The 27,894-nt window shown below is 42.8% G+C and overlaps 1 protein-coding gene across 2 annotated transcripts; it reads left to right on the top strand.

The window, feature by feature from the left end:
• On the top strand, positions 1 to 27,457 carry ncapg2 (non-SMC condensin II complex, subunit G2). Of its 2 annotated transcripts, XM_055929233.1 has the most exons (27): positions 1 to 72; positions 308 to 423; positions 928 to 1,113; positions 1,557 to 1,671; positions 1,797 to 1,954; positions 3,306 to 3,440; positions 3,796 to 3,890; positions 4,561 to 4,717; positions 5,168 to 5,260; positions 5,376 to 5,501; positions 5,793 to 5,972; positions 7,091 to 7,243; positions 8,866 to 9,088; positions 9,347 to 9,441; positions 10,129 to 10,302; positions 10,562 to 10,632; positions 10,738 to 10,891; positions 15,462 to 15,635; positions 15,721 to 15,837; positions 21,791 to 21,931; positions 24,489 to 24,588; positions 24,779 to 24,966; positions 25,416 to 25,559; positions 25,701 to 25,804; positions 26,057 to 26,157; positions 26,428 to 26,530; positions 27,140 to 27,457. In XM_055929233.1, exons 2-27 carry the CDS (start codon positions 346 to 348, stop codon positions 27,195 to 27,197), a joined length of 3,423 nt encoding a protein of 1,140 aa, XP_055785208.1. In that variant the 5' UTR covers positions 1 to 72; positions 308 to 345; the 3' UTR covers positions 27,198 to 27,457. The 2 variants fall into 2 exon arrangements, with proteins under 2 accessions (XP_055785208.1, XP_055785207.1); XM_055929232.1 differs by lacking the exon at positions 1 to 72 and having other exon boundaries at positions 79 to 423.
• Positions 27,458 to 27,894: the final 437 nt, after the last annotated feature.

Genomic DNA, 27,894 nt, shown 5'->3' with positions numbered 1-27,894 from the left:
AAAAAAACGTAATGACGTTGAACAGACGTGGCTCTGGATCTTAAATCAAAATTTGCGCGGGGAAGCTTTTGTGTGAGTGTGTGGCTAGCTAAATCATAATAAGTAATTGTTTATGATTTATAAGAATAACGACACAAAACATTGATATGTATTTAACATTAAATTCGCTTAGTGGTATATGATGTTCTGATGAACTTTAGGTCATATTTCGGTCTATAAATCGGAAACACGAATCTAGCTAGCTAACTTGGCTATGTTATTGTTGCTCATGATGTCATGATATGTTGCTTTTATCCCAATCATTCAGAGTTTTGACTGCTTATTTCACGGCACTGGCTAAACGAAATGTCTAAGCGAGAGGCATTTTTAAACTCGGTCTGCAAAGACAATGTGGGGGAATTTCTGAATTTCACTAAACTCCATGTAAGTAATTTTACACTTAGCTAACGTTAGCTAGTTTGTGCTGTCAGTTTTATAGCAGGGGTGTATTCATTAAGAATTTTATTTTACTCCAAACGGAAAACTTTTTGCAATGGAAACGAGAGTTTCTTTTGGACAAATTCAGTTGGGTCCCTTTCGTTCCATTTGCACTGTTTGCTTCTCTTTGGTGCTGAAATTGTAGACGGATTCCTTTAAAGATGTAATGAATACACCCGTTGTTACCATTTAGCAAGTCAATTATGCTCCACCAAGTGAGCTAACTGTTTACTTACATTTCTGATGAGTGACATGAGCTAACTATATAACTACATTTAGATGGTATAGCTAAAACCAATGTCATTTGTCAATCTTCAAAAATATATCATATAGGACCAATATCATGAATCTTAAAATTAGTATTTTCTATAACACTGATTTGTTATGTTTGTGTATATGTCTGAGAGCCTTGCCTCTGACCCCATGTTGTTGGTTGAAATGTTACCGCAGAAGGACAGGACTGAGCCCTTTGACTTGGAAGAGGTCCTGCAGGAGTTGCCAAAGGTCCAGAGAGAGGCACTGTGGGCCAGACTAGTCACACTGCTTTGTGACCAGCTGGCGGCCTTCCCACAAGAGCACTGGGATGCTGGCATAGAGGAGGACAATGACATGGAGATGGAGGTGTCCCCAGACCTGGTGAGTACTTGTTAGTTATGTCACTTAAAGTTTATACAATACTAGTATCGTGGCAAGGAAACAAAGCATGAAGCAGGTTTAATTTGAGTGATACAGTCCTAATGTTGGAAAGGAACCACATTATGTTGTCACTCAGAGTAGCATTTGTTTATTCTACATGCTATATCACACAATATTTTACTTAAAGCAGGTTCAACCAAAGAGCTCAGTCTGCCTCTGAGTTTATTTTTTTTTGCCATGGAAAATTGGGTATCATAGTATTGTGATACTGGTATAGTGACAACTCTACATCCTGGCCATTCTTGCTCTTCTATATTGTTCCAAACTGGACATGACAAGAGAAATTGTTTTATTCTTGCTCTGACTTCATCGCCTTCATCTAATGTAAGTGTTGTCTACTATTCCTTGGTTGAGAGGTGTTAATCTTTACCGTTCTTGTTCAGACTCACACCATATCTGTTTTTGAGGGAGTGACTCTCGTGGTCACTGCTTCGGTTGAAGTCATTGAGGATGGTGACGCTTACAACTCTCTCTTAGAGTGCGCCAACATATTAAATGGTGAGTGCCTTAGTTTTATTGAATATTAACCCGGTATCCTCGATTTTTATTAAACTTCTGTAGTGCTTTTCATAGACAGTTTAAAAAAAACTCAACTCCCCTGTCTCTCTGTCGAACAACTCCAGGTGTCTTGCCCTACCTTCCTGCCTCTGAGATGCCTCTGCGGCAGGCTGTCCACGGTCTGTGTGAGGCCTGGTGGAAGAAAGGCCTCCTGGGGAAAGAAGAGCTGGGCCGCACAGCCTTCCTCGTATGCCTGGAGAAGACTCTCATACTGAAGAAACCAGTACGTACCCTTTAGCACCAACATGGCCTGTCGTTGCTCTTCAATTTGACTCTGTCAGTCTTGCTTTCTCTCTAGCAGGCTTTATAGGATTGCTTAAAAATATATATCACAGTTATTTTGGTGGAAAATACAGAATGATAGGTTTCATGTTTCCTTCATTTTTTTTGCTTGCTTTTTATTTTGTTTGCCCCATATCTGATTGGCTTTCCTCCTCTGTGTTTTGTCAAGCCCCCTATATCCCTAATCATCTCCATCAGGAGTCAAAAAGTGAATGACTGGTCTCATTAAATCTGTTTTATGTCCACTCCGTGGTCTTGACAACAGAAGGGCACTTTCTAATCACCTGGTCCTCTCATTCAGTGCTCATCTGAAGAATTTGATTTGAGAGTATGTACTTTATTTTATTTCTATGTCAGAATTGAAGTCTTCAACTCTAGTGTATCTGAGAGAGGTGGATATTTTCAGTGGAGTGGTATACGATTATGGTCTGTGTGATCCTCTTTTTCTGCCCTAGTGAGATGGATCCGCTCTTGTCGCAGGCAGATTCTGGGGGGGTTTCACGAAAATAGTGAATTTTGCGTCCCATTTGATATTTGTCTAAATTGTGCACGAATATTGCATTTTTGTATGAACTTCCCTTTAATATACAGCACATGGAGAATTCACTACGTTTGAATTTTATATGAATAATGACTTTCTAAAGTGACCAAAATTTAGCATTTTGCCATTTCCCTCCATGCACTCTCTGTGACTTCTAGGCCGTTTTTAACTCTCAACCCCAAAATTTCACCATCATTGTAAAGCCCTAGTTATTTTGTTGCTTTGACAGTCATTTCTGAAGAGGATCATTTATTTCATGTGATTAGTGATTCGTTTACGTCTGTCCCTCGTTTTAAGGTCAACCCTGTTACGTGAACTGAACTCTCATTTTAATATGGTGAAACTATTCCTTTAAAGTTATTCTAAAGAAACATTGAGCATCTAATAGTCAAATCATAGTGTAAAAATAGGTGAGCTGGTTCTAATCTTTTTGTCCGTTTTGTGGTGGGTAACTGAGTTGGTCGAGCATAACATGTCAACCCTGTTACCCATAAACGGATAGACAGGCTAGAAATGTTTGAACAACTTATCTTGTTGTGACGCATTTAATCGGCACTTCTCAAAAGGCACCGACTTGGTGGAACGAACCATCTGCATGTTGGGCTGTTCTCCAAAGTGTCTCTGAGTATCTGGGGTAATAATTCTCTCTGTATTAACCGTTTGTACAATCTTGGCACATTTTGTCTTGTGGCGTCGACCAGTTTTGTATATGGGTTGCTGAATGTCGTCACTGCGTTGTCTGTGTTCTCAGGTGACTGAGATCCGAAGGCTGTGGGGTTTCCATGAGGTGCTGCTGACTGTGGATTTTTCATCGGAGGACAGCAAGGAGCTGATTGATCTGCTGCTACAGTGCTTCCTCAGTGTCAATCACATCAGAAACGAAGATGTAAGTCTGTGTGTCAGAACTGGGTTTCAAATATGTAAGAAATGTATTCAATACTTTATCTGAGCCTGTTTGAGCTTGCCTTGCTTAATATAACAAAAGAGAAGACTGCAAACCCTGCCCATCTGGTACACCAGACAGACTCAAGCAAACGCTCTGTTTTTCAATCGATTTTGGAAGTATTTGAAACCCAGGTCGTGTGTGTGTGTGTGTGTGTGTGTGTGTGTGTGTGTGTGTGTGTGTGTGTGTGTGTGTGTGTGTGTGTGTGTGTGTGTGTGTGTGTGTGTGTGTGTGTGTGTGTGTGTCCTACAGTATCATGCTCACATTGTTGTTCTGACAACATGATTTTCTTGGGCAGGGAAAGCGTCTGATGGTGTTCCTCTTTAGCTGGAATGTCACCTTCATCCGGATGATCCATGGAACCATCAAAAACCAGCTGCCCTACTTTGCAAAGTAAGTGTTTGCATTTCTAGTTTGGCCTTGTTAGAATGTCAGCCAGATTGGGAGGTTCAAGGTTCCATTCCGAGTCATACCAAAGACTCTTACAAAATGGGACCCGATGCCTCTGCTTGGCACTCCGCATGCAGGGTTCCCGCAGCAGGTGATTTTATTTGGCCTTCCAAGTTTTCTGAGCAAAAACATTTATAGTTATTTTTATTTTTTGGGTTGGACATTAAGGACTGTAAAATTACCAGGATATCAGCTAAAAGTGATTTAAATTTAGGAAATCTGTCCCCAAGTATTCCCACACACAAATATAGAGGCAAATTTGTATGTATCCCAATGTAATCAAGGTTTGAAATGATTCTGTTTTTGTCAAATAGTGTTTCTGTTTGGGCTTCTTGCGGTCACTTTACAGAGTACAAATAATATATAGCTTTGTTCGGCCCGCGGCTGAATGAAATTGGGGACCCCTGATTTGGAGTGGGGCCCTGTCGCGGACTAGCGTCCTGTCCAGGGGGTGTAGTTGCACCTCCCGCTGCAGAAACAGGCGATGGTCCGTTGTGGCTCGGTCAAGGCTTACTTATTCTAAGGTAGCTTGTCAGGAGGCAGTGGTTTTCTACCATTCAATTCATGATGATATACCTGTTTTTTGTTGTTGTTTTTTTTACGCTTTTCCCAGTTCCCTCACTGACCACATAGCTGAGATCTACTACCGGGCCTGGAAGAAGGCCTCTGGGTTCTGTCTGGAGCAGATAGAGAGCACCTGCATCCAGGACTTCATGCAGCACGCTGTGCTCCTGCACAGGTCTTCACCCGTCCATGCCAAAGTCAGACAGGTGGGCGTGCACATTTGACTCGGTGTACGTCCCAAATGGCACCCTATTCCCCATATAGTGCGCAACTTTTGACCAGGACCCATACTAGTGCACCCATAGGGCTCTGGTCAAAATGAGTGCACCATATAGGGAATAGGGTGCCACTTGGGACGTGGACAGAGTAATACTTCAACAGCACACATTATTTGTATTTTTGTTTTCTTCTCTTCTTTCATATCAAGACTGCTAAGGCTTTAGCATAATATAATAATATATGCCATTTAGCAGACGCTTTTATCCAAAGCAACTTAGTCATGCGTGCATGCAATACCCATGCTCTACCAACTGAGCTACAAAGGACCAGATCATATCAGCAAAACTCTGGCTGGCTTGCTTTTCCACAAAGTTGACATTCTTTGCAATTGTTGACGTGTGTTTTATGTGTGTGACTGAACTCTCCCCTCTCTCTAGATACTGAGCTACTTTCACAAACTCAAGGGCCGCCACGGGTTGGATGAGATGCTCTACAGACTCTACAAGCCCATTCTCTGGAGAGCGCTAAGTGTACTGTCAAAGTTTCCTTCACATACATACTCTCTTTATTTCTGGATAGTGTGTGTGTGTGTGTGTGTGTCCCCTTAGTTGAACTAAAGAAGGAATCGTCTCGCTATCATTGTAGGCTGCCAACTCTGAGGTCCGGGCCAATGCCACTCTGCTATTCACAGAGGCCTTCCCTATCCACGACCCCAGCCAGAGCAGTGAGAAGATGGACGAGACCATCCAGAAACAACTGGACACGCTGGTCGTAAGTCTGAATTTCCAAGTGGTCGTTTTAATGTATTTGAAACCCCCCCCCCCCCCCCCCCCCACAAAAAAAATGCCACAAGTTGAGCGAGTACGACAATTTGGTATTACAAAAACATTCCCAAATCAGCATAGAATGTTTCTATGTGGAGATTAAAGGGTCAAATAGTTCAAGTGTAGTGAGCCTATTTTATCAGCACTGTACAGTGTCTTCCTGTTTATTCCTTGCGTCTCATAAATCTCCTGAAGCGCTCTCCCGTTTGTTCCTGCGTGTCTGTTTGTAATATGTCAGAACCTGCTGGAGGACCCTCAGCCCCTGGTGCGCTCCACAGCCACCCTGGGGGTCTGTAAGATCCTGGCCAAGTGCTGGGAGGTCATCCCCCCCACCGTCATCACCGACTTCCTCAAGAAGCTGGTGGTAGAGCTGGCCAATGATACCAGCTCCCCTGATGTCCGCTGCTCCGTCTTCAAGGTGGGTGACCCCAGTATTGAATACTATAGAACTCTATATAATAGAACATGACTGGCTCATAAGGCTCTAGTCAAAAGCAGTGCACTATATAGGGAATAGGGTGCCATTTGGGATGCAGACCTACAGTGCATACGGGAAAGTATTCCGACCCCTTCACTTTTTCCACATTTTGATACGTTAGAGCCTTATTCTAAAATGGATTAAATAAATAAAAAATAAGGCACATGACAGCCCGCTTGGAATTTGCCAAAAACCACCTAAAGGACTCTCAGACCATGAGAAACAAGATTCTCTGGTCTGATGAAATCAAGATTTAACTCTTTGGCCTGAATGCCAAGCGTCACGTCTGGAGGAAACCAGGCACTGCTCATCTCCTAGCCAATACAATCCCTACGGTGAAGCATGGTAGTGGCAGCATCATGCTGTGAGGATGTTTTTCAGCGGCAGGGACTGGGAGCCTAGTCAGAATCGAGGGAAAGATGAACGGAGCAAAGTACAGAGATCCTTGATGAAAACCTGCTCAGGACCTCAGACTGGGGCTAAGGTTCACCTTCCAACAGGACAACGATCCTAAGCACACAGCCAAGACAACGCAGGAGTGGCATCGGGACAAGTCTCTGAATGTCTCTGAAGTCCGGGCCCAGCCAGAGCCCAGACTTGAACCCAATCAAACATCTCTGGAGAGACCTGAAAATAGCTGTGCAGCAACACTTCACATCCAACCTGACAGAGGATCTGCAGAGAAGAATGGGATAAACTCCCCAAATACAGGTGTGCCAAGCTTGTGGTGTCATACCCAAGAAGACTTGAGGCTGTAATCGCTACCAACAAAGTACTGAGTGTAGGGTCTGAATACTTATGTAAATTTGATATTTCAGTTTTTATTTGCAAAACATTTGCAAAAATGTCTAAACCAGTTTTTGATTTGTCATTATGGGGAATGTGTGTATATTGAGGAGAGAAAAACAATTGTATCTATTTTAGAATAAGGCTGTAATGTAACAAAGTGGAAAAAGTTAAGGGGTTTGAATACTTCCCGAATGCACTGTGCAACGGTGAACTCTGACCCCCCCCCCGCCACTAGATCACCACCAGTCATTGTTAAATCTTCTCTCCAGTGTTTGACCATCGTACTGGACAATGGCTACAGCCACCCATTGCTTGAGCAGCTTCTGCCAGCTCTGAAGAACAGCCTCCATGACACCTCGGAGAAAGTACGCGTGGCCTTCCTTGACATGCTGCTAAAGATTAAAGCAGTGCGGGCCGCCAAGGTAAGACACAACTCGTGTTTGTTTTTATTGTACAGGCATGTATAGGTACATATTCTGTATGAACATCTTTAGCAACGCACATGCCCCGCCTATCTGAGGGATCTGTCTTTTTCAGCCGTCTATTTCCTGTGTTTTGAGGGGTGCAGAATCCACTTGTCACTTAAATCTTGCTGGATGGATTGCTTTCATTTTACTTCTGTGACTCTCTTTTTATCTTGTAAATGTTCGTAATGACCTGTCAAACATACCTCGGTAATGGGGGAGATGGGCACATTGGGATACAATGGCTTTCAATTGAATCTATAAGAATGCTAAAGCTTAATCTGGGATTTAACACACTGTCTTGACACTTGCATCACAAGAAAGAGGAGAAAGATCACCTTTTTTTTAATGATAGGTGGGCATGTTTTGTGGAACTGAAAGAAAGTCATTTAATACAGTTGAAATGTTTACCAATTTCGATGCGTTGAAATGAAAGAAACTCACAAATGAGCACCTGGATGATGGGGATGTTGTGTCTGACCTTGCAAACGATGTAAAGTATGTTAAGTGTAATCTAGAACCAAGTGTGTTGATTTGTATTTCTGCAATTGACACACTTGTTAAATGATGCGAGAAAACGTGAGAACAGTAACTGAGGCATAGACCACGCAGATGAGTGCAGGTAGGATAGACAATGTTTTGTTGGTTGTAGCCCTGTTCTTCCCCTTTATGTTAATTGTTTCATGTCTGCAAATATACACGGTGTGTTTATGCAAATGCTCAACATACTTTTATTTTAACACTAAATATTTAAAAAATATACCTGCTACAATAAGAATGTACACTGAATGTATAAAACATTAGGAACACCTTCCTAATATTGACTTGTGCCCCCTTTTGCCCTCAGCACAGATTCAATTCGTTGGGGCATGAGTTCTATAAGGGGTTGAAAGCGTTCCACAGGGATGCTGGCCCATGTTTGACTCCAATGCAGTTGTGTCAACTTGGCTGGATGTCCTTTGGGTGGTGGTCCATTCTTAATACACATGGGAAACTGTTCAGTGTGAAAAAACCCAGCAGCGTTGCAGTTCTTGACACAAACCGGTGCGCCTGGCACCTACTACCATACCCTGTTAAAAGGCATTATATTTTCTCTTGCCCGTTCAACCTCTGAATGGCACACATACATAATCCATGTCTGTTGTCTCAAGGCTTAAAAATCCTTCTTTAACCTCCCCTTCATCTACATTGATTAAAGTGACATCAATAAGGGATAATAGCTTTCATCTGTCATGGAAAGAGCAGGTGTTCCTAATGTTTTCTGCACTCAGTGTATATATGAGTGTATTCTTAGAAAAACAAAGTGACATTTGACAATACATTGAATACCTGAATTGCCACAATAAATTCCTCAATGCCATTCATTATTTGTCTGTGCCTGTAAAATGTTTTATGTCCAACTTTCGCATTTATTAGACTTGTTTGAAACCTTTTAACAATTTTGATGGCCATTGATATCTTCATTGTCATTTTGTTTGTGAAGGCCATAAACTTTTTTGATACCGCCACTATCTCTAATACTGCCAGACATTTACTTGTGATGCTCACCCTGCCGTACACCCCCTCTTTCATCTGGCCAGTTCTGGAAAGTGTCCTCCATGGAACACCTGCTAGCCCGTCTGGCTGTCGACTCGCAGCCCGTCTCCAAGCGCATCGTCAACCTCCTCTTCAATTCCTTCTTCCCCGTCAACCAATCAGAGGAGGTGTGGTGTGAGCGCTGTGTCACTCTGATTCAGATGAACCCCAAGGCAGCCAGGAAGTTCTACCAGTACTCGCACATCTACACTGCCCCCACTAACATAGGTGAGTTTGTCCCACGTATACATGTCGCCCACCAACATACAGTAGGTGAGTTTGGCCTGCAGCTATGTAGCGCCTGTCAGCATTTGTGGGATTTAAAGCCTTCATTGATCCTTGGAAGATTACTGTTGTTGAAGTCATAAGTCTTTATTCCCCTGTAGATTATTATATATTTTTTAATACATATCTAGCTTGTAGATGTTGTGAGTCATTTGAAGTTGTTAAAAATCCCCACTGTTTACTGTACCTCTTGTGTCCCAGTCAAGCTGATGCTGACAATCCGCCGGTGTTTGAATGCCTGCATCCAGACTGAAGACCCGAACAAGACAAACCCGATCAACAAGGAGAACGCTAGTGTAAGACTGATTGTGGCGTTGAATTTTGGATCACTTACAAGACTAAGGCGATTCTTGTTTGTCAGTGGAATGCATGTACTATGATGAAAAATGTTTATCATTCAAAATGCAATCTGGGAATAGTACCTCCCACCCCTTCGTGAAGAAAATAAATGAACTTCTAAATGCCTCATGAGTTAAACTGTCGTACCCCATCAAAACCCCAAATACAATCTTGTTTTACTCCATTGTAAGCACTGTCTAGCTTCAAAACATGGTTAAACGATCATTTTGATCTTATGGAGGGTCTGTCTTTGAATTTAAGAGTGCTTACATGTCTCCAGTTCAGAAAGCCAGTATGAGGGTCTGCGCTAAGGCTAGAATGATTGGTGACCGGTGCGTGAGAGAATAAATATCTGTATAGAGTTCATTAGGAACTCGCACTCAAACCATAAAAAGGAGGGGAAAAAACAACAAGGATGGTATGCAAAAGTATAAATCATTTAATACCAAGCTCAGGGGGGGAAAAGTGCAACAAAAACAAGGTTGACTTTGTATTCTTTCAACCATGGTATTAAAAAGCATATTTTTTTTCGTCTCGGCCTCTTTGGTGTTTCCTATTTATGGTTTGAGTGCGGGTACCTACTGAACTCTACATACCATCACAAGTTACTGAGTGACAGTTTTTAGTTTATTTTCAAATCTCAGGTTCTTGAGGATGTCCTTTCGGTCAAGGACACGGCGTCCATGGCCAGTCTGCTGGAGGTGGTAGTGATCCTGTGGAGGAGCATCCGGAAGGCCCTGGAGCTCAACAAGGACGCCCTCCAGTACACCACTGCCAAGTTTGGCTCCGTCGTGCCCAAATATTTCAACGTCTTCCAGGTATGAGGCGGACTGGAGGTTGCGTCCCAATAGTCTCGCCTTTCTCCCAAACTGCGCACTGCTTCACTTCCATTCATGGATTTGAAAGGAAATGGCTGGTGTATTGAAACTCCCTCTAGCCCATGCCTACACCAATCCAATGTTTTTAAATGTGTGGGGAGTAGTGAGAGTGCGCACTTCAGGAAGAAGCGAGATTATTGGGATGCACCCTAGACATCCTCCACATCTTTTAAGGTGTCCTCACTTTTCTCTCTTTCAGGAGGAGCGTTGCACAGTTCCCCTCATCCAACTGGCCTCCCTACTGCCCCCAGCTTCCGTCCCCACTTTCAGGTCAGTTGGGGTCCTGCTAACTTGTCTCCACTTCAGACTCTCTCACTCAATCACTTACTCACGCGCACGCGTTAACACTGCCCCCTGCTGGTTCCTGTGTTCCAGCTGTGGGGTGCTGTCCAGGCTGAAGAGGCTAGAGGCGGGGGCCAAGGTGTCCCAGTACAGTCAGATCATCGAGTGTCTGTGTAGCTGGGGCCAGGCCGCACACGTCCTGGAGCTTATCACCGACTGGCTCACTGAGGCCTTACCCACCGCCGCGGTAAGTAACACACCGAGGTTGTGTCCCAAATGGCACCCAATTCTCTCTATTGCACAAATTTTGATCAAGGTTCATATGTTCCCTGGTCAAAAGTTGTGCACTATATAGGGAATTGGGTGCTATTTGGGACACTGACACAGATACATTGCTATGCCTTAGTGGCTTCTTGGGATATTTATATCCTTCCAGGATACCCGGGCCAGGTCGATTAGAAAGGCCTGCTCCCAGAAGTGATTTAGGGAGCGTTTGACTGATGAGGTGTGGTCGTTTGACCGCGGATACAGGCAATGAGGCAGTGTTCACTGAGATCCTGACTGAAAATAGCGGAGGTGTATTTGGAGGGCAAGTTGGTCATGATAATGTCTATGAGGGTGCTCATGTTTACGGATTTAGGGTTGTACCTGGTGGGTTCCTTGAGGATTTGTGTGAGATTGAGGGCATCTATCTAAGATTGTAGGACTGCAGGGGTGTTAAGCATAACAGAATGAACTCTGAAGCTAAATGGGGGGCGATCAATTCACAAATGGTGTCTGGGGCACAGCCTTATTATACAAGAGACACAAAATTCTGATTTTACAGCACAACTGCAGTCATATTTTAAGTGTGAAACTAAACAATAACTCAATAATCCATGCCTTCTGGGAGTGCTATAAAGCCCAGAAGTTTTATAATGTAAATTTACTTTTTAATCTGTCTAGCTGCATATTTCAAGACATGAGGGTGCAGTGAGATACCCAATGGGTTGGACAATTTTCTTTTAGTTTTTTACACTGAACAAAACTAAACACAACATGCACATTTTAAAAAAAGATTTTACTGAGTTACAGCTCATATGGAGATCAGTCAATTTAAAGGAATTGGGCCCTAATCTATGGATTATACATTGCTGGGAATACAATTATGCATCTGTTGGTCACAAGATATTTTCCTCCTTCGCATAGTTGTTCAGGCTGTTTATTGTAGAATGTTGTCCCACTGCTCTTCAATGACTGCGCAAAGTTGTTGGATATTAGGGATGCACGATATATCGGTGAGCAAATCGTAATCGGCCTATATTAGCTAAAAATGACAGCATCGGCCTGATGTCAAGTTTAACGCCGATGTGCAAAGCCGATGTCAAAGCTGACGCGCATACCTATATAACGTAGGTAGGTTGACGTAATGACGCCACGAAAAATACAGCGCTACACAGAACAAAAGCAGAAAAATACTAAGCACACACTTCCAACAGCTAAACAAGTTGAGCAGTCATTTGAAAGAGTAAGAACATTTCAGCGAGACAACTCAAAGGTCGAAACCCATTAACGCCAAGATAATGGAATTCATTATGCTACTTGCTATGGGCGTCACGACTGACATCTGGACCTGCGATGTCAGCCCCATGAGCATGCTGGGTCTGACAGCACAGTGGGTCGACGAGGATTTCGTACTGAGGAAAGCCGCATTGCATGCTCAAGAATTTGCTGGTTCTCATACCGCTGCTGCCATTTGAGAACATGTTTGAAACTTGAACACACTCCTAGCGCCATTCGAACAACTGACTCAAGAAATATGCAAATCAACTGCGTCTGCAGCAGACATGATACCCTCTGTCATGGCATTAAAACGCCTGCTCAACAAAACCCCCACGGTCTGTCGGTAGTTAACTTACAAAAGTACACTACTAGAGGCTGTGAACAAGCAATTAGGTGGTATTTTCTCTTAGCCTCTTTACTGTGTCGCCACCATGCTTGATGCTAGGTACAAGGGCCGCTACTTCGATGCAGACATGAAACAGGGTTTACGTGAAATGTTACATACACAGCTGGACAAGATGGAAACGGACACAGTGACAGTGCACACCGAGGAAGAGGACCCACAACAGAAGAGGCCACAGACAGACAGAGCTGAAACTTCACTGCTTGACATGTATGATGAAATCCTGGTTGAGAATGAAATGACTGAACAACGAAACAGCACAGCAAGTAGGTGAAAGAAATAGGTTTTGATTATGTTTTACTGGTAATGGGGACATACGTAAATGCCAACAAAATAACTTTTTGCTGTGTGTGTGTGTAACCTTTTTATTTAACTAGGCATGTCAGTTAAGAACAAATTCTTATTTTGAATGATGGCCAAACCTGGACGACGCTGGGCCAATTGTGCGCCGCCCTGTGGGAGTCCCAATCACGGCCGGATGTGATAGTCTGGATTCGAACCAGGGACTGTGACACCTCTTGCACTGAGTTGCAGTGCCTTAGACCGCTGCGTCCGTTTATGTGTGTGTGTGTTTTAACTATTTAATTGTACTAGAATGCTTAAAATGCTACTAAAAATGTTAATATCGGTTATCGGTATTGGGTTTTTTAGCAAGGAAAATATCAGATATCGGTATCGGCCAAAAATGTCATATCGGTGCATCCCTATTGGATATTGTCAGAAACTGGCACACACTGTTGTACATGTCGATCCAGAGCATGGTGAGTATGCAGGCCATGGAAGAACTGGGACATTTTCAGCTTCCAGGAACTGTCAACAGATCCTTGCGACATGGGGCCGTGCATTATCATGCTTAAACATGAGGTGATGACAATGGGCCTCAGGATCTCGTCACGGTATCTTTGTGGATTCAAATTGCCATTTGATAAAATGCAATTTTGTTGTTTGTCCGTAGCTTATGTCTGCCCATACCATAACCCCACCTCTGTTCACAATGTTGACATTAGCAAACTGCTCACCCACACAACACCCTCTGCCCGCTACAGTTGAAACTGGAATTCATCTGTGAAGAGCACACTTCTCCAGTGTGACATTGGCCATTTGAAGGTGAGAATTTGCCCACTGAATTCGGTTATGACGGCGAACTGCAGTCAGGTCAAGACCCTGGTGAGGATGACGAGCACGCAGATGAGCTCCCTGAGACGTTTCTGACCGTTTGTGCATCAATTTTTCGGGTGTGCAAACCCACAGTTTCATCAGCTGTCTGGGTGGCTGGTCTCAGACGATCCCGTAGGTGAAGAAGCCGAATGTGGAGGTCCTGGGCTGGCATGGTTACACGTGGTCTGCAGTTGTGAGGCTGGTTGGACGTACTGCCAAATTCTCTAAAACGGTGCTGGAGGCAGATTATGGTAGAGAAAGGAACATTCATTTATCTGGCAACAGCGCTGATGGACATTCCTGCAGTCATCATGTGACATTGTGACAAAACTGCACATTTTAGAGTGGCCTTTTATTGTCCCCAGCACAATGTGCACCTGTGTAATGATCATGCTGCTTAATCAGATCTTGATATGGCACACCTGTCAGGTAGATGGATTATCTTGTCAAAGGAGAAATCCTCACTAATGATTTTTTTTTTTATTACATGAGTCAAAATTGGGATGGAAAAACACCGTGTAAACTTGAGGGCCATGAACAGTTAAAATCCTGTTTTTCATGACATTTTATGATATTTGAAAGAAACCAGATGATGACCAAAGTATGAAAAATGACTTGCTTTTTCATTGATAACGTTACTGCCCCCCCCACATGTCAAACACTTGGATTCATTATTAAGGGGAAAGGTGTTATATCTAAACTCTCATTTTAATACACCAATCGTAACATGATATTCTCTTACCTAATTTTAATAAGGACTGCCTTGTAACTAACATCGGAGAAGGCGTGTCTGCAGAGGGACATGGTTTATATAGCCAGATAGCTACTCTACTGGTGCCAGCATATATAATTAAAACTTTATCCTATTCATTTATGGCAAAGATGCATATGTTTTCCCTTTTCAGCTGTGTCTGGTGTTAGCTAGTTACTGGCTAGGTCTTCAGCCAGGATGGAACAAAAGGGGGGGAAGGGTCATTCAAAATCCTGCAGTTGTCAAGTCAACACATCCGTCAGTGCCTCTGTGAACCGCATCACAAGAGATGTGCCAAATGTGTAAAAAAAAAAAATATATATATATATATATCTCTATATATATGTAATTGATGCAATTTCAATGTTTGAGTTGGTTTGTATATCAACAAATTTTCTGGACGATTTTACTGCAAAACTGCATCCAAGTTGCTTGACATAGGCGTTTGAAAGTGCTGTCAGTCAAGGCAAGCTCATGAATATAAGCTCCCCACCGACTCAGCCTGTCTTTTCAAAATTCCTGATAGTTAGCCATAAGAGAGAAAGTACTGTTCAGGGCCTTTTAAATGACTAAAACCAGATATAAAGTATTTAGAAAAGATAATGGACCTATATTTTTTTTATAATATAGTTTGTTGGAACTAATAATCAACAAAATAAAAGCTAGATGGGGAGAAATGAAAATTCCAAAAACAATGAAGTATGGATTTTATGTTTGAGCAAAAGAACACTGCATTAGCCATGGCAAAAGGCAAAGAATTGCAGGAAATTAGCTTTAAAACTGCCACATTTTCTCAGCTCCATGGAGAAATGTGTAGAATTGCAGGAAATTTGATGGGGCTCCAATTGCCTCACCCCCTACCACACCCACCACCTAAACCCCTTTTTTATCCAGAAAAAAAAACATGTAATCATGACATCATTGGCCATAACCCCCCTTCCTGCTCCCACTTCTCTTTCACAGGGCAACGGGAACACCAGTCGGAAAGTGCGCATCCAGGAGACGGTGGAGGCCAAGCCAGACCTGGGGTTAGATTACCTGGAGTACCTGGTCAGCCGCACCTCCACGCGGGACTGCATACTGCCCTTCAGGCATGGCCAGCTCAAACAGCTGCACAAAGCCCTCGGGGCCTGGAAGGTACAGTAGATATATTTTGTTTTATGTTGCTTATATGTGCTGTGATAGGCATAGGTGTGATCCTGTGTCCTGTTTGCCTCCACAGTTGGTGCTGTACTCCCATCTGAGCTCTTCTGAGGCCCAGGCCGATGTTCCCAGTGCAGAAACGGCACTGAGGGCGTTTGCCCTTCACGCACGTCTCAGTGCCCATCTACACCACAAAGTGAGTTCCATCACCTACATACTTCTACCTCTGCTGCAAAACAGCCCAATTCAGACTCCTCAAATCTGTGTACGGTAGTGCTTTGCACATGATCAATTGACAGAATTATCATCAGGGTTGGTCAATTCCAATTTAATTTCAAATTCCAAATACAATTCAAGCAGGATGTGGAGAATTTACTTGGAATTGCAGCAATCTTCAAAACATTTAACTGCAATTTAATTAGAATTTAGACTGTCTGAATTTAATTGGAACTGAACATGAACCATCCTTGGAATGGAATTGGATTTTAATTTAAAGAATAAAAACATCCTGTGGAATGGAATTCTGAAACTTGAATTGTATTAAAATTGTGTACTGGAGTTAATGCATTGAAATTGAATGCAAACTTTGTTTTAAATCAAGTAATTATATACATGTTTTCTAATGAGGAGTTGATGTGCAATTATATTTCCTGTTTGGTTATTTTGGTCCAATTAAAGTGATAGTTCACCCAAATGACATATTGGTTTTCTTACCCGTAAGCTGTCAATGAACTATGACATTGTCGTTTTGTAATTTGGGTGAACTATCCCTTAAGGATGCCTTTTTATACTAAGAACTGTTTACGCAATTATTATGTATTGCTTTATAATTCTACAACGTATGCCATTAAGCAGTCACTTTTATCCAAAGCAACTTAGTCATTCATGCATACATTTTTTACGGAAGGGTGGTCCCGGGAATCTAACCCACTATCCTGTCGTTGCAAAATCCATGCTCCACCAACTAACCTACAGAGGACTACAAAATGTTGGAAAGACACATTTTAAATGGTGTCAGGGGCTGATTTAACATATTTCCCAGCAAGCTGTTTTGCTGGTCCATTTTTCAAATGATTCGTTTGTCTTTGTACGTTGATTGTTATTTATATTATGCAGCACAAAGATAAATCATTTTTGAAATGTATTACATACTCTAATCTGTTAGTGGTTGGATTTATTGCACCCGTTATTGAGACTGGAGCCACTAAATATGGTTTATGTTGTCTTGTCAACTTTATACTCTCTACCTTGCAATCAGTCTGAATGCAAAACGTGCTTGATGAACTATTCTAAATATTTCATATCCACCATTTTGGTTGGATTTCAACAGGAAATGAATATACCACCCTGAAGGTTATCATAATTTGGTCAAATGGCCTGTGCAAGTCATATGTAATTTTGCAGGGCTAGGAAGTAAACAGGCAATCAAATATGTAGCTTCTGGTATTTGAGCACACACAGATTTGCATATGTTATGTAGCCTTTGATAGAGGCTGGACATGCAAATGCATTTAGTAAGTCAATAACAAACCGTCATGGGGGATATTTCCAACGTTCACTCTAAAGGCACACTAGGATATACAGTGCATTCGGAAAGTATTTAGGCCCTTTGACTTTTTCCACATTTTGTTACGTTAAAACCTTATTCTAAAATGGATTACATGTATATTTTTCTTATCGATCTACACACAATACCCCATAATGACAAAGCAAAAACAGGTTTGTAGAATTTTTTGCAAATGTATTAAAAAACTGATATCACATTTTACATAAGTATTCAGACCCTTTACTCCAGTACTTTGTGGAATCACCTTTGGCATTGATTACAGCATCGTGTTTTCTTGGGTATGACGCTACAAGCTTGGCACACCTGTATTTGGGAAGTTTCTCCCATTCTTCTCTGCAAATCCTCTCCAGCTCTGTCAGGTTGGATGTGGAGCGTCACTGCACAGTTATTTTCAGGTCTCTCCAGAGATGTTTGATTGTGTTCAAGTCTGGGCTCTGGCTGGGCCACTCAAGGACATTCAGAGACTTGTGCCGAAGCCCCTCCTGCGTTGTCTTGGCTGTGTGCTTAGGGTCGTTGTCCTATTGGAAGGTGAACCTTCGGCCCAGTCTGAGGTCCTGAGGGCTCAGGAGTAGGTTTTCATCAAGGATCTCTCTGTACATTGCTCTGTTCATCTTTCCCTCGATCCTGACTAGTCTCCCAGATCTTGCCGCTGAAAAACACCACCATGCTTCACAGTAGGGATGGTGCCAGGGTTCCTCCAGATGTGACGCTTGGCATTCAGGCCAAAGGGTTCAATCTTGGTTTCATCAGACCAGAGAATTTTGTTTCTCATGGTCTGAGAGTCTTTATGTGCCTTTTGGCAAACTCTAAGGAGTGTCAGCTGTCTACCATAAAGGCCTGATTTAGTGGAGTGCTGCAGAGATGCTTGTCCTTCTGGAAAGTTTTCCCATCTCCACAGAGGAGCCCTGGAGCTCTGTCAGAGTGACCATCGGGTTATTGGTCACCTCCCTGACCAAGGCCCTTCTCCCCGATTGCTCAGTTTGGCCGGGCGGCCAGCTCTAGGAAGAGTCTTGGTGGTTTCAAACTTCTTCCATTTAAGAATGATGGAGTTCACTGTGTTCTTGGGGACCTTCAATGCTGCAGACATTTTTTGGTACCCTTCCCCAGATCTGTGCCTCGACACAATCCTGTCTCGGCGCTCTATAGACAATTCCTTTGACCTCATGGCTTTGTTTTTGCTCTGACATGCTCTGTCAGCTGTGGGACCTTACATAGACAGGTGTGTGCCTTTCCAAATCATGTCCAATCAATTGAATTTACCACAGATGGACTCCAATCAATGTGTATAAACATCTCAAGGATGATCAATGGAAACAGGATGCACCTGAGCTTAATTTTGAGTCTAATAGCAAAGGATCTGATTACTTATGTAAATAAGGTAATTCAAAACCTGTTTTTTTTCTTTTCATTATGGGGTATTGTGTCTAGATTGATAAGGAAAAACTTAAATTTAATACATTGAGTGTCAGTGTTTTACTACAGAGAAAAAGGACACAATCACACTCAACTCTGGTAATTAACATCAATGGGTTATTTTACAACACTGAGTGTTTAATTTAACTCCTGAATGAATAAACCTTTCACTCTACCTTTTTTTTATAGTGTTTTTCCATTATTAGTCAGATGCATAGCATGAAAGGTGGAGACGGCAATTGAACCCTGGTCTCCAGTCGGAAAGCACACATTTGCTTGTTGCTGGGAGTGTTGCCCACAGGACCACGGCACTGGAGGATCCTCTCATTTCTATCATTAATCTTGTTTCGAACTACAGTATGCAATTGTAAATGTTACATAGAGGGTTTGAATATTAATGTGTAGAAAATGTATGTTTTTGTTGTTTTTTGACGATTTTAGTTTTTCAAGAGCATGGAGCTTTGTTCCCCAGAATGTGCTAAACCAATTGGGGCGAAAACTGTATAAAGTAATAATGAATAATACAGTAGGCACTACTGAGTGGAATGGAGTATTTAGCATGTTTTGGGGCATTATTTCATGCTCTTCATATTAAATAGCTTTAACTTAAAAATCACATTTTACATGAATGTGATATTCACTGATTGGATGGGTTCTATTTCTAACTAATTAGATGTTTTAAATCAAATCAAATCAAATTTTATTAGTCACATACACATGGTTAGCAGATGTTAATGCGAGTGTAGCGAAATGCTTGTGCTTCTAGTTCCGACAATGCAGTAATAACAACAAGTAATCTAACCTAACAATTCCACAACTACTACCTTATACACGCAAGTGTAAAGGGATAAAGAATATGTACATAAAGATATATGAATGAGTGATGGTACAGAACGGCATAGGCAAGATGCAGTAGATGGTATAGAGTACGGTATATACATATGAGATGAGTACTGTAGGGTATGTAAACATAAAGTGGCATAGTTTAAAGTGGCTAGTGGTACATGTATTACATAAAGATGGCAAGATGCAGTAGATGATATAGAGTACAGTATATACATATGAGATGGGTAATGTAGGGTATGTAAACATTATATTAAGTGGCATTGTTTAAAGTGGCTAGTGGTACATTTTTACATAATTTCCATCAATTCCCATTTTTAAAGTGGCCGGAGTTGAGTCAGTATGTTGGCAGCGGCCGCTAAATGTTAGTGGTGGCTGTTTAACAGTCTGATGGCCTTGAGATAGAAGCTGTTTTTCAGTCTCTCGGTCCCTGCTTTGATGCACCTGTACTGACCTCGCCTTCTGGATGATAGCGGGGTGAACAGGCAGTGGCTTGGGTGGTTGTTGTCCTTGATGATCTTTATGGCCTTCCTGTGACATCGGGTGGTGTAGGTGTCCTGGAGGGCAGGTAGTTTGCCCCCGGTGATGCGTTCTGCAGACCTCACTACCCTCTGGAGAGCCTTACGGTTGTGGGCGGAGCAGTTGCCGTACCAGGCGGTGATACAGCCCGACAGGATGCTCTCGATTGTGCATCTGTAGAAGTTTGTGTGCTTTTGGTGACAAGCCGAATTTCTTCAGCCTCCTGAGGTTGAAGAGGCGCTGCTGCGCCTTCTTCACAACGCTGTCTGTGTGGGTGGACCAATTCAGTTTGTCCGTGATGTGTACACCGAGGAACTTAAAGCTTTCCACCTTCTCCACTACTGACCCGTCGATGTGGATAGGGGGGTGCTCCCTGTTGTTGTTTCCTGAAGTCCACAATCATCTCCTTTGTTTTGTTGACGTTGAGTGTGAGGTTATTTTCCTGACACCACACTCCGAGGGCCCTCACCTCCTCCCTGTAGGCCGTCTCGTCGTTGTTGGTAATCAAGCCTACCACTGTAGTGTCATCCGCAAACTTGATGATTGAGTTGGAGGCGTGCATGGCCACGCAGCCGTGGGTGAACAGGGAGTACAGGAGAGGGCTCAGAATGCACCCTTGTGGGGCCCCAGTGTTGAGGATCAGCGGGGTGGAGATGTTGTTACCAACCCTCACCACCTGGGGGCGGCCCGTCAGGAAGTCCAGGACCCAGTTGCACAGGGCGGGGTCGAGACCCAGGGTCTCGAGCTTGATGACGAGTTTGGAGGGTACTATGGTGTTAAATGCTGAGCTGTAGTCAATGAACAGCATTCTCACATAGGTATTCCTCTTGTCCAGATGGGTTAGGGCAGTGTGCAGTGTGGTTGCGATTGCGTCGTCTGTGGACCTATTGGGTCGGTAAGCAAATTGGAGTGGGTCTAGGGTGTCCAGTAGGGTGGAGGTGATATGGTCCTTGACTAGTCTCTCAAAGCACTTCATGATGACGGAAGTGAGTGCTATGGGGCGGTAGTCGTTTAGCTCAGTTACCTTAGCCTTCTTGGGAACAGGAACAATGGTGGCCCTCTTGAAGCATGTTGGAACAGCAGACTGGGATAAGGATTGATTGAATATGTCCGTAAACACACCAGCCAGCTGGTCTGCGCATGCTCTGAGGACGCGGCTGGGAATGCCGTCTGGGCCTGCAGCCTTGCGAGGGTTAACACGTTTAAATGTTTTACTCACCTTGGCTGCAGTGAAGGAGAGCCCGCAGGTTTTGGTAGCGTATTTGACGTATGTTTTAATTTGAAAACTATCTTATTGTGTTTTATATTTTACAAGTTAAGCTAATTCCCCAAATTCCTGAACGTTTTCAGAGTTCAGAAGTTATGGGTTGTCCCATTAGCAATCATCCACATTAGCGGACTTATCTCAAACGTCACGTATCTCCAGTCTAGTATAGGCCACTTTATCATAATTAACGATCAGCAAAATGTCCTCTAAGTGTTGGCTTTTGTCGGTGTCTGTCATTTTGGTTTATCGTCCCAGGTTTAATGAACAGTATTTGGGATATAACTGGTATTCTGTAGCTCAGTTGGTCGAGCGTGGCAATTGCGACGCCAAGATAGGGTGTTTGGTTCCTGGAACCAACCATATGTTAAAAATTATGCACGCGTAACTAAGTCGACTTTGAATAAAAGTGTCTGCTAAACGGCATATATTATTTGTTATATTAATGACTGGTCTGTGCAGTGTTTGGGCTATAACCACCTTTTACCACCTGTTATAACCACCAGGGCTTTCTGTTCTATAACCACGTGTTTTCTTTCCCAGTTTTCTGAGTGCAGGGATTTCCTGGGTGCTGTGGAGAACATGGCTGCATGGGTGGCAGAGAGGGCGCTGCCCTTCCTGGTCAGTCCCAGTGAGGGAGGGGTCACTGAGCAGCAGCGGGACCTCGCCAGGCAGGTGGTAGAGGTAAGCACAACCTGCTGGATAGGGTCGCAAGTATCAACCACAGGATGGGGGTTTACACCGTGTTTTTGTACAGAACACCCTACGTGTTATTCCTGTGTTCAGTATTCCCGAGGTACCACACGAGGAGTCAAACTCAATTCCTGGAGGGTTGCGTGTCTGCTGGTTGTGTTGTTTCTTTTGAATTTGTGTCCAACTAAGTCCTAGAGAACCAGGTGAGTGGGAATTCCTAGCTAATCAATGACCTCAATTGAGTCAATTAAATGTATTTCACAAAGCCTTACATCAGCAGTTGTCAGTGTTTTTCTGAAAACCTTTCAGACGTAAAAGAACAGCTGTGGCAAATAGTTGTGTGTTTGAGAAACCGTTACAGCTTTTTCCAATGAATTAAGTCATGGTAATGTATGAGCATCTTTATAGTTTTATGGTCAGTAGATCAATTCTTCTCCTTTCTTAGGCTTTCAGTTCTAGCTCAGGTTGCGCTCCAAATGGCACACTAATCCCTATGTGGTGCATTACTTTTGGTCAAAAAGTAGTGCACTTTTAGGGAATAGGGTTCCATTTGGGGCGTAGGCCTTAGTTGGTTATAGATTGTTATTCCACACTCTCGCCTATCAGCTCTCTGCTGTATGCCTCCCACTCCCAGAGAGCTAGATGGACTAATTTGTTCTTTTGAAACGGGCTTCTCTAGTTATTTCTGCCATTACTCTCTCGAGCCTGTCGCCCAAAGGCTGCTGCTGTGAGCGGATATTGAAAATAAACCCTCCTGTTTATCTCAGTAGCCACTTCTGCTGCTTCCACCAACTCTAGGGCTCCAGCACCAACACTTGAGATTAAGATAGTACGGCGGCTTATGCAATGCATTGTTCTCAGGAAAAATGTGCACAAAAATGAAATGTTTAATGATTGAACGTTTTTATTTTCCTGTGATTTACAGTACCAGTCGAGTTTAGACACACCTACTCATTCCAGGGTTTTTCATTTATTTGTACTATTTTATACTTTGTAGAATAATAGTGAAGGCATCAAAACTATGAAGTAACCCGAAAAGTGTTAAACAAATCAAAATATATTTGAGATTCCTCATAGTAGCCACCCTTTGCTTTGATGACAGCTTTGCACAACCAGCTTCATGAGGTAGTCACCTGGAATGCATTTCAATTAACAGGTGTGCCTTGTTAATTTGTGGAATTTCTTTCCTTCTCTATGCGTTTTAGCCAATCAGTTGTGTTGTGACAAGGAAGGGGGGTTATACAGAAGATGGCCCTATTTGGTAAAAGACCAAGTCCGTATTATGGCAAGAACGGCTCAAATAAGCAAAGAGAAACGACAGTCCATCATTACTTTAAGACATGAAGGTAAGTCAATCCGGGAAATTTCAATAACTTTGAAAGTGCAGTCGCAAAAACATTAAGCGCTATGATGAAACTGGCTCTCATGAGGACCACCACAGGAAAGGAAGACCCAGAGTTGCCTCTGCTGCAGAGGATTAGTTCATTAGTTACCAGCCTCAGAAATTGCAGCCCAAATAAATGCTTCACAAAGTTCAAGTAAAAGACACATCTCAACATCAACTGTTCAGAGGAGACTGCGTGAATCAGGCCTTCATGCTCAAATTGGTGCAAAGAAACCAATACTAAAGGACACCAATAAGAAGAAAATATTTGCTTGGGCCAGGAAACACGAGCAATGGACATTAGACCAGTGGAAATCTGTCCTTTTGGTATGATGAGTCCAAATAATAAGATTTTTGGTTCCAACTGCCATGTAGGTGAACGGATGTTCTCCGCATGTGTGCTTCCCACCGTGAAGCATGGAGGAGGAGGTGTGGGGGTGCTTTGCTGGTGACACTGTCTGTGATTTTATTTAGAATTCAAGGCACACTTAACCAGCAAGGCTACCACAGTATTCTGCAGCGATACGCCATCCCATCTGGTTTGCCCTTAGTGGGACTATCATTCATCTTTCAACAGGACAATGACCCAACACACCTCCAGGCTGCGTAAGGGCTATTTGACCAAGAAGGAGAGTGATGGAGTGCTGCATTAGATAACCTGGCCTCCACAATCACCTGACCTCAACCCAATTGAGATGGTTTGGAATGAGTTGGACCACAAAGTGAAGGAAAAGCAGCCAACAAGTGCTCAGCATATGTGGGAACTCCTTCAAGACGGTTGGAAAAGCATTCAATGTGAAGCTGGTTGAGAGAATGCCAAGAGTGTGCAAAACTGTCATCAGGTAAAGGGTGGCTACTTTGAAGAATCTCATATATCAAATACATTTAGATTTTGTTAAAGAAAATGTGGGTTACTACATGATTCCATTTGTGTTATTTCATAGTTTTGATGTCTTCACTGTAGAAAATAGTAAAAATAAAGAAAAACTTTTGACTGTTACTGTAGTTTAGTTGTATGGTCTTTCAGTATTATTACAGGTTCTTAAAAACAGTTGTCAATACAAACTCTGATTTACTATAAAAAAACACACATTAATGCAAGAGTTTCTGTATGTTAACGTTTTCTGTCCCTCTTTGCTCTAACGTTGGTGTGATGTTTGGCAGAATTTCCTCACCGTGTGCAGCGATGTGATCCGGGTGGGCCTTGGGGACGAGGAGTTCAAAGGGCAGGTCCTTCACCTGTGCTCCGTCGTGCTCCTCTCTGGTGAGTATAGCTATCTACACTACACAGATACAATTACAGACAGTAGAAACATGCAGAGTCAATATGAAGGAGTATGCCACTTTAGGGCCATTTTGGATCTGTAAATCAACTTTGCCATAAGGCACATTTAGAAATGTAGATTGTCGCTTGTGCACCTCGTCCAATTTCACAGTGTGTGTTGTGTTCTCAGAGAAGGGCTACCTGTGTGTTCCACTGCTGCTCTCTGTGCTGACGGAGGTGGCGGAGAACTACGTCCCCGAGAACCAGGGCCAGGACGACCAGTCCCCCATCCTCCTCAGTGTGGTTACCAACATCTTCCAGAAGATCCTGGAGGTCATGGCTCGCCGCCTGAGGAAGGACCCCGAGGAGGGCCAGGAGGTGTGGAAGGATGGCTGCTTCGCAAATGGCACCCTTCACTATTTATAGGGAATAGGGTTCCATTTTGGACGCATCTGAAGTCATCAGTCGCCGTATCAACATAGGGCTTTTTATTGACTGTTTGGTGTGTTGTTGATTTGACTGTCAATCAAAAACACACACTTAGGTCATTAGAGGTAGTCTCTTCAATCACATTTTTAATGGCTGTGTCTATAAATAATACCTATTTGGCCGAACAACAGAAGCAGTACTGGAGCCATATGTATCAAGCTTCTCGGAGTAGGGTTGAGGATCAGCTCCCCCCAGGCCATGTCATCGTATTCATTGTGATCTAAATGACTGCACTGCACTCCTACTCTTAGACGCATGATACATTATGGCCCCTATTCACCTCGCAAATGTGAATAGATGATTTTTAAGGTTGTTTCTCTCTCCCCTGGTTGTTGTAGCTGTGGCACTCGGCTGTTCCCGCTCTAGGAAACTTCCTCCAGGTCGTTCAGGCTTGGTCGGGCTTCGAGTCCAACCCCCTAAACGGGGTGTTTTCAACCATCTGTGCTGCAACCCTGGCGGCAAGCCAACACTCCCTTCAAAGGGTAAGATCAAACTAAGATGGCTGATTCACTACAAACACTATTTTCCCATATAGAAAATATGATTCACAATGTTGATAGGCTGCGTATTAAGAACATGTACTATATTTTGTTTGCGCCGAACTTAAAACGTTTCTGTCTTAGATTACACATCCCCAAGAGGTCACAATACCAGAGACAGTCCAGGATTTGCCTCCTCTCTCGTGCATCTTGTTGGACGTTCTCCTCAAATCGCCCCCTGTCACCAGGTAACTTCTCCCCAAGAGTTGCTGCTTTCTGACTACGCTCGCCGAGTTGGGTTAATATTTTGGTGATTTAAGATTTTTCTCGATTTTTCACACAGAAGGAGTAATAAGAAACAGAACAGACAAAACAAACGCGGTCAAAACCACACAATGTCATATAAGGACCGTGATAAATCAAACACAAAAAAGAAAGACAATGGACTATTATACTTTTTCCTTAGTAGTTTCTGAACCAAGGTCTCTTCTCTTTTTCAGGGCCTTCCTGGCAGAGATCAACTCAACTGTTGACTCGGAGGTCGTTGACGGCCTGACCGGATTGGCTGCAGTTCTTCACATTCTGGCCGTTGTCAGACAGAGTGAGTCAAACTGTTGCAATAAACACATCCTTTTATCTTGGTCTAAACAATGTTTATGTTTTCACATTTCTGATTCGTTTCTGACAGAGGAGCGACCAGGTTTTTAGCTGCTAACTTTTGCCGGCGTGAGCAGAACGCGTTCCACGTTATCAACTGTTCTCGGGCCTGTGCCGGTTGTTTATGCCCAGGTTTCATTTAAATGAATCAAATGCCAGAAGTTGCGTGTCCTGCGTGGCTGGCCTGTAATGATTGTGCCTGTTGTTCTTCCAGCTGGGAAGTTTAAGGCAGATCTGAAGAGTACAGCCGTGTCCATCCAGAGGCAGCTTCAGAAACATTACGCTGTCACGGCTGAGAACGAAGGACACATCCAGAGGTGACTAGACTAACGAACGTTACAATGGTTGCGTCCCAAAGAGCACCCTGTTGTTCACTACTTTTGACAAGGGCCCATAGGGCTCTGCCCAATAATGTTTGTACCATGTTTTGTGCTGCTACCATGCTGTGTGTTCATGTGTTGCTGCCATGCTATGTTGTCTTAGGTCTCTCCTTTATGTAGTGTTGTGGTGTCTCTTTTGTCGTGATGTGTGTTTTGTCCCATATTTTTTATTTGATTTAAAATGTTTAATCCCAGCCCCCGTCCCCGCAGGAGGTCTTTTGCCTGTTGGTAGGACGTCATTGTAAATAAGAATTTGTTCTTAACTGACTTGCCTAGTTAAATAAAGAAAGAAAGTATAGGGAATGGGGTGCCATTTGGTATGTATCCGAGTTACCTCCACTGGAAGAATTCTGTTAGTACCTTTTTTTAATGCTATAAGACAATGAAGTATTTTGGAGTTGTTAGCTAGCTAGAATCGCATGTACCCTGAAATGTTAAGGGAACATGCTCGTAAACAGGGAATTTTGAGAGTGCAAATTATATTTTAATGGCAAAATAGCAACTTAAAAATAACATTACATTTAAAAATGTTTTCTCTTTCTCCAGGGTAATCTACGAATCTGCTATCAATACATTAAATGAGATTCTGATGCCAAGCCCATGAGGGGACAAGAGCGAGAGAACGTCAACATTTTTAACATATATTTAACATTTTCTAATTGTATTTGTGTTGCCAGTGTCAGCTATTTCTGTATTCTGTTCTATTTGTTTTTTAAAGCTTTTCTGTGTAATCATGGTGTATGCAGAATGACTTGTAACTTGCTTTGGATTTATATATTGACTTAGTAGATATAGCTATGCAGCATAAACTGAACTGTGTGTAACATTGTTAACTGTTAAAAATAAATTGAAATTTTTGTTTCAGCTTTGTCATTGTGGCATCTCTGTAAAATGCCTCTAAGGAAATCACCTGACCTATACCATTTAAAATCTATGTTTGAACAATTTATTGATGGACATTTTGTTTGTTTGCATTTAATTTTGCTCCACCCAACACAAACAGTTCAGACATTCCAGACAGCCTTTAATTAACCTGAAACCCACAGGTTACCGCCCAACACCGAACCCACTGGAGGAAGTTTGTGAGTGACCTAACAAGCTCCCTAGAGCGCAAAAGTCAAGTAAGTCATGCATGTTTTTACCATAGATGTTGGCTGACAACTCACAAAAACGATGTGGCCGCTTCCATGGTGAAGAAGTCCGCCTGTTCTGATTCTTGATGGCCAGATTGCTAGCAAGAATGACAAACTGCGATGTGGAGAATCGATAGTGGGTCGTTTGTTTCATGTTGTTGATACCAT

Source organism: Salvelinus fontinalis, chromosome 7 (genome assembly GCF_029448725.1).
Source record: "Salvelinus fontinalis isolate EN_2023a chromosome 7, ASM2944872v1, whole genome shotgun sequence".
NCBI classification, from domain to species: domain Eukaryota; kingdom Metazoa; phylum Chordata; class Actinopteri; order Salmoniformes; family Salmonidae; genus Salvelinus; species Salvelinus fontinalis.
The sequence above is the reverse complement of the archived record's forward strand: the minus strand, read 5'-3'. Positions and strand labels throughout refer to the sequence as shown.

Bases quoted from the DNA above. Each gene is read 5' to 3' on its own strand.
- ncapg2 (XM_055929233.1), top strand. From the start codon at position 346: ATGTCTAAGCGAGAGGCATTTTTAAACTCGGTCTGCAAAGACAATGTG. The intron at 1,114-1,556 runs GTGAGTACTTGT...GTTCTTGTTCAG, and splicing joins TGGAGGTGTCCCCAGACCTG to ACTCACACCATATCTGTTTT. The intron at 10,633-10,737 runs GTCAGTTGGGGT...CCTGTGTTCCAG, and splicing joins GCTTCCGTCCCCACTTTCAG to CTGTGGGGTGCTGTCCAGGC.